Source organism: Octodon degus, unplaced genomic scaffold, assembly GCF_000260255.1.
Source record: "Octodon degus isolate 3935 unplaced genomic scaffold, OctDeg1.0 scaffold00031, whole genome shotgun sequence".
Taxonomy (NCBI): Eukaryota; Metazoa; Chordata; class Mammalia; order Rodentia; family Octodontidae; genus Octodon; species Octodon degus.
This window is the reverse complement of record NW_004524607.1, coordinates 18,557,609-18,564,866: the sequence shown is the minus strand read 5'-3', so window position 1 is coordinate 18,564,866 and position 7,258 is coordinate 18,557,609. Positions and strand designations below refer to the sequence as shown.

The 7,258-nt window shown below is 40.3% G+C and overlaps 1 protein-coding gene across 1 annotated transcript in view; it reads right to left on the bottom strand.

Annotated features, from left to right (window-relative positions):
• Nucleotides 1-4,878: 4,878 nt before the first annotated feature.
• Nucleotides 4,879-7,258, bottom strand: part of Tmem225b (transmembrane protein 225B) — a 27,869-nt gene continuing 25,489 nt past the window's right edge. Inside the window, exon 5 of the mRNA XM_012514394.2 lies at nucleotides 4,879-5,136. Within this exon, the coding sequence (XP_012369848.1) occupies nucleotides 4,964-5,136 (173 nt within the window). The 3' untranslated portion in view covers nucleotides 4,879-4,963. The remainder of the gene's footprint in view (nucleotides 5,137-7,258) is intronic.

Here is a 7,258-nt window from a genome sequence, read left to right as displayed (position 1 = left end):
TTTTTTTTGGCGGTACCAGGGATCGAACTCACGACATTGCACTTGCCAGGCAGGTGCTTACGCCACTGAGCTATACCCCTGGCCTCTGCCTTTATCTTGTATCTGTCTGCTTTTTTACCTTGAACTTTGGGTCAAATTCTGCTCAGCTCTGCATCTAGGCATGTTAATGATGAAGGAATGTTTATTGAAAAACTGGTTTACTGGCCCTAATCCTATGACGTCCCTTCCAGACTGAGGACACTAAACGTAATTAAGATATTTTCAAGATTTTCTTGGACATTCAGCTGCCAACTTTTATATCCTATCACAGACCTATGTGACCAGCAGTCTCCAATCAATGCTCTAAACCTACAGTCATCTTGGGGTGAGGAGTAACAAAGCCTGTCAGACAAATCACCCCAATGAAATCACCTCCAAAGCAGGAACAGTCATCTCATGAGACCTGGATTTCCCCTTCAAGACTTGAGAACTTTGGAGCCAATTTGCAGAACTAGAACTGAGACAATGATCAACCAGATGACAGCCTACCCCAGCAATCTTTTACTATTAAGGCAACCTGATCTCTCCCTTCCTATCAGTAAGGTTTCCCATTTCTTTGAGGTAACCCTCCCCCCCCAAATAAAAGCCTTGCCTGGACTGGTTTCATGTCTACTGTCTGTAGGTCAGAATATCCTGTGTCTAGTATCAAAAGGTCTAAGGATATATCTCAGCGGTAGAACACTTGCCTAGCATGCACAAGGCCCTGGGTTTGATCCCCAGCAGTACAATAAATAAATTAAATAAATAAATAAATGCAATCTCCGGACTTTTACCTAGTTAATGCCCCACAATACTTGTTAAATGACCTTTCACTAAAATAAAAGCATAACTTAGTGGGGGGATTGCCAGATCCCCCAAATATATACTATACGATTCCATTTATATTTGTAAGAAATGCATGATAATGAAAAGCAAATGGTGAGGAAGGCACCAGAAAAATAGGCAGTGATTCTTTAGGAAAAGCTGGCTAGGCGTGGTGGTTCACCCCTGTAATATTAGCACTCTGGGAAGCTGTAAGTTTTAGCCCAGCCTGGGCAATTTAGTGAAATGGAAACTTGAATTTAAAAAAAAAAAAAAAGTTTGGAGATACAGCTCAGTGTGAAGGCCTTATATTCAATCCCCAACACTGAAAACAAACAAACAAAAACTCTTAAATCTCCACAAAGGGTCCCAAGTGGTTAATTGGGCCCAAATTCAAATAGAACCTACTACCCATTTGCCAACGAGGGTCATACACGTACTGCTATGTTTCTGGAGGAACCACAAACTGAACTTTAGGCCCTTGCCCAGGCATGTTCTAGTCCCAAGTGCCAAGATAAACCAGCCAGAAAGTCCTATTTCACAACCTGGATCTAGCCACTGATGTGTGACCTCCTGTCAAATTTAAATACCAAGCACTCCAGACTGAGCACTTCCAGCCATATATTTGTATCCCTCATTTGCATAGCAGACAGGAATGGAAACCTGCACAGGAACTTTCTCTGCATAAAGTAGCCCCTATTTTTGTCCACTCTATGCCCATTTCCTTTCTCCCTAGTTTGCAAAGAGCTTGTTGAAATAAGCTTCTCTTTTTGTCTTGAATTCTTTACTTATGAATTTTGGTTCACAAAAATGCACTGGAGGGCTGGTGAGATGGCTCAGTGGTCTAAAGCACCTACTTAGAACAAGTTAAGCTAAGCAAAGCACAGGGACCGCGGTTCAATCCCCCAGCACCACATGCCAGCCAGCCCCGTCCCCTGGTGGGCTGAGCTGGCCACACACACACACAACATAAATAAATAAATAAACAAATAAAATTTAAAAAAATGCACTGGAGAAAACTTCTGGGGTGATGGATGTGTTCACTGCCTGAATTGCAGTGATGTTTTCACTGCAATATATATCAAAATTTATCAAATGATGTGCTTTATATCATACTCAGTAAACCTACTAAATATTTTTCAGATTAAAGATAAGAAAAAGCAGATCATGCAGTGCTGATTCATCTGACAGATGTCTTTCGCCCTCACCCTCCCTGGCTCCTCCCCCATGCTTCTGACAAGAACATGACCCTGATAGTCGGCTCCAATGCTGTGTTCTGACCATTGAAGAAGGAACAAGGAGATCCCAGAACGCAGGAACCCTAAACCCTTGACCCATCACTTGCTATTGCCAGGGTCTTTTCTTCCTCAAATGAGAAGAGCAAACCTGTGTTTGGTTAAGTCACTCCAGTTTGGATTCTTGGTTCATCCATCCAAACACAAACGCAAATCTTAATGGGAACAGTTCACTTATATCTCAACACCTCATTTTTATTATTATGGTTTAGAGATTCTGCTGTGTGTGTGTGTGTGTGTGTGTGTGTGTGTGTGTGTGTGTGTTAGTAGGGACTGAACCCAGGGTCCTTATACTGAGCTATATCCCCCAGACCTCTTTCATTTTCGTTTCCTTCCAGACAAATTTTCACTAAGTTTCCCAGGCTGAGCTAGAATTTATGATTCTCCTGCCTCAGCCTCCTAAAGTATTGGGAGTACGGGTGTGTGTAACTGTATCTGGTTTGCTTTACTTTTATATAACTATTTTATTATTTATATGTAGCCAAATAGTTTTTTGTGTTCAAAATTGTTTCTTACAATACAATTGCTCCTTCATTCAGAATTTTTATTTTCTCTAAATACACCGTTTGGGGTTTTATGAGACAAGTTCTCACTTTGTAGTTCAAACTGGCCTTGAACTCCTTCTGATCCTCCTGCCTCAGCCTCCTAGTCCTGGGATTACAGGCATGTGCCACTACCCCCAGCCTGAATATATCTTTTTTTTTTTTTTTTTTACAGAACCAGGGATTGAACTCAGGCTCTTGTGCTTGCCAGGAAAGTGCTTATTCTACTGAGCCAACTCCCCCACCCCTAAGAAAGACATGTACTTTCTTTTTCTTTCTTTTTTTCTTTTTCTTTTTTTTTTTTTCTTGTATTTTAGGGAAGGTCTACAGGGTGTCTCACTCACTCGCAGGGCCTGCGCTCTGGGTCTGTTCAGGATCCCATGGCCCTCGGTCGTCTCACTCACTCGCTGGGCCTGCGCTCTGGGTCTCTCTTTCTTATTCTTGACAGGTACATTTCGTCTACTCTCTATTATTCCATGCTACCTACAAGAGGAAATATGGCTATATATTTTTAACTTTCTATATTTTATCGATAATGAAAGATAGGGGGCTGGTCAGATAGCTCAACAGACTAAAGTGCCTGCTTAGGGAGAGCGCAGCGGCCAGGGTTCAATCCAAGGCATGCCTTGCCATCCCCACCCCCGGGGGCACACTGAGATGGCGATTGAAAGTGGGAGTGGTGGCATGCACCTGTAATCCCAGCACTTGGGAGGCTGAAATCAGGAGGATCACTAAGAGTCCAATCTATGTAGTGAGACCCTGTAGACCCTGCAGTCCTTGTCCTAAATACATTAAAAAATAAAAAAGATATATAGGCAGGAGTGATGGCACACACTGTAATCCCAGGACTCTGGAGGCGAAAGCACCCAAATGCAGTGAGTTTCAAGACCAGTCTGGGTTACAAAGTGATTTTGAGGCCAGCCTGCACTGAAAATTGAGACCCTGTCTCAAAAAATTATATATATATAACAAACTCTCTGGGAAAAGAAAGAAATGCTGAATTAATCCTAATTATAAAACAAGGGGTATGGTGGCCCACCACAGGATAGGTGATATTTCAGTTATGATTCTGAAAATAAAGAGAATTTGTTTTGTCTCCTTTTTTCAGTTGTTTGTACTTTTTCTCTTCTTAATTTCTTATACATTTCTTTCTTTTTTGTTTCTCCTTCCAATTTTGCATGCATATATATGGTAATATCAATAACCGTTTAGAAGACAACACTATGCATTACAATAAATACTAAGTGAAATTCTGTATCACTTATAATTTTTTATGTTTTAACATTTTGTACTCTTTTTTAAAAATTAAAAAATAAACAAAAATAAAAATAAAAGAAGATTTTCCCAAGCAGAAAAAGATAGAGAACAATATTGGAATCAGAGACAGCACTTAGGAAGGTGGGATATTTGAAGGAAGAAATACGTTAGAGAAATGCCAATGTATAATGTTTCTAAAGCTCACATCAGTGAGAGAGAGAAAAACAGCCTGCCTACACTCGGGAGGCCTCTGGCTGTATGAAAGCATGGAGGAAGCGTTGGCATGTTGAGTCATATTCTTTACTCAAAGACATAGATTCACTGGGTTCAGGCTGCCAGTCTCAGGAGCTTAATATCAGGAAGGCTCTCACCTTTAACCAGGTCCAACCCAACCCCCAACCACACACTTAAGAAAAGTTTCCTAGAGGTGGGTTTTCTGGAGCCTGCGGCAAGAGGATTGCGATTTTGAGCCCTGTCTCAGCAACTTAGCAAGACTCTGTCTCAAAATAGACAGCTGGCTGGGTACGTGTGTGTGTGTGTGTGTGTGTGTGTGTGTGTGTGTGTGTGTGTGTGTGAAGGCTCTTGGTTCAGTCTCCAGTAGTGAAAAAAAAGAAGAAAGAAAGAAAACATTGCCCTGATAAAAGTGAGTCACACTTCTTATCTGGAATCACTTTTTCATTTTAATGTTATCACTTCAAACACTTTGTGTTGTGATTACTCTCTGTACGGTTTTTGTTTAACAAAATCTCACTTCACCTGATCATCTTGTAACATTTTCCCCTCTCCCCTACACATCTATGTTTGATTTTTTGAGATATGAACCAACAGAATAACTATTCTTTGTTGAAATAACCTCCAAAAAAATCACAAGGAAACTTAGAAGAGTTGAAAGAACTAAAAATTTTAATACATTTCAAATACAATCAGGCCAGAATTGCTGTGCATCCGGGGGGATGGTTGATATGACAATCAGAAGCAACAGGCATATCTTCACACAGCTGGGGGAAGGGTAAGAAACATTATCCTGGACTATATAGTTGTCTCATCCTGCAGCAGCATCCCCTTTTGTACTGAGTTCTGTCCTCCTCCCAAACTCTCCAGCCTCACCAGATGTGAGGTACCCTGGGTCTCCTCAGACCTCTGGAAAATGGGCAAAAAATGGCAGGTATGGTGGGTTGCTTCTTGAGACAGGCAGATGGCACCTAGAGAACAGCAAAAGCTGGGGTCAGGTGAGATGAAAAGGGACAGCAAGAACGCAAGGGTTGCAAGGCTCTGTGATGTAGAAGTCAGGAACTCTTTTCTCCAAAGTGCATCCCTCTAGTTCTGGATGTACCCTCCATGGTACTCTCCCCCAACAGAGCATATGAGAGAGACAAAGAGAAACAGTGTCTCACAGGACAAGGAATACAAAGAGCTGCATTTAAAAATCAAAGGACTGGGAGCTACCCAGGAGGAGGAAGACTCAAACTCACCGCCACCATCGTGGACCAACACTTACCCTTAGTGAAGCCCAGGAACTTTGGGAGCCTCTGTTGGAGGAAACCTGTTGTCTAGCCCATACTTCTATACTACCAGTCAGGCAGCCAGTGCAGGAAGCAACCAGGATATGCAACAGGCTTGACCAGAGAAACCAAGGATAAATCCACTCTGACAAGGGGAAATACTTTGCACACAAACTCATAATTATGATCAGTTTTGTTATATAATTATGAGCTTTGTTTCTGTGGTCTAATACACAAAATCAATGGTTACCGTATTTGGTTACTTTATAAATTGTGCTCATTGCTAAGAGTACTGCAGTAGCTAGAATATCTTTTTTTTTTTTTTTTTTTTTTTTTTTCCAGAACCAGGGATTGAACTCAGGCCCTTGAGCTTGCCAAGGAAGCACTTATTCCACTGAGCCATCTCCCCAGCCCTAGAATATCTTATCTGTTGTAATCGGTAGTTTTCCCTGGTATAACTATATTGGGAAGCTGAGGGCTAATAACCTCTCCACAGCCCTACACCAAAAGACAAGGGACTGAACCAAACAGAAACCAACATCTCACTATCAATTAATTAGGAAGATCAGGCCTTGGAACAGACACAAACCAAGGACCTCCTACACAGCAAAGCTATCCCTGAAGTGAAGACTTTTCCTAGAGAGGCCCTGATGTTACTGACATAGCTACCTACTAGAAAAACTCAAGAATTGTTACAGAAAAGAAAATTTAAAATTTTTCTGAAATAGAAAATGTCAAAACACAGGAGAAAAATGCAATCAGATCTGCAGCCCACCCAGGAAAACTCCAGAGACATTGATATAGAAGAATTTAGAAGTCAAACTCCTGAAATTTCTGAAATGATAACAAATGAAGTAAAGAAACAATTCCATCAGGCTATAGAAGAAATCGGATCCAGAAATCAGGAATAATATCTCAGTAAAAAAAAAAAAAAAAAGAAACCACACCATAATGAAAGAAATGCTCAGCATATTAAAAGAAGATACAATTTTTTTTAAAAGATGAGCATAGAAAAATGATTGAAACATTCAGTGAAAAATATAGAAAAGAATTAAAGTGCATGAAAGAGATATACAGTAAATTAAAAATTCCATTGAAAGTTGGCAAAATCATTTGAACAAAACTAAAAATACATTTTCAGACCTTGAAGACAACATTGCAGCTAGGGATTGTGAAAGGAAAGATCTCTTAAAAATAACAAGAATCAAGGAAATAACAATTCAACAACTCTAAGATGATGGAAAAAAAAAACCAATATAAGACTAATAGATGTCAACAAAAAAAAAACAAAAGTCAACATAGATGTCATAAAGACTATTTGCATAAGTAAAAACAGAAAATTTCTCAAGCATGGAAAAGAAATCTGACATACAAATAATTCATGTATACAGAACCCCAATTAGCCATATAACTAAAATAAATCTACACCAGGCACATAATAATCGAGATTTAAGAAATTCCAGGGGGCCGGGAGATGGCTCAGTGGAATAAGTGCTTCCCTGGCAAGCCCAAGGGCCTGAGTTCAATCCCTGGTTCCACCAAAAAAAAAGAAAAGAAAAGAAATTCCAGACGAGAAGAGAATACCAAAAGCTGTTAGGGAAAAGAAACAGGTCACCTATAAAGGAAAGCCCATCAGAATCACAACAGCCCATCAGACTTCTCAACACAAACCATCAAGTCAAGAAAAGCTTGCAGTGTAGTATTTCAGGTTCTGAAAGAAAAAAAACATCCAATTCAGTTTGATATAACCTGAAAAACTGTATTTTAAAATTAATGGAAAAGAGATGACCGAGGGCCGCGGGATCCTGAACAGACCCAGAGC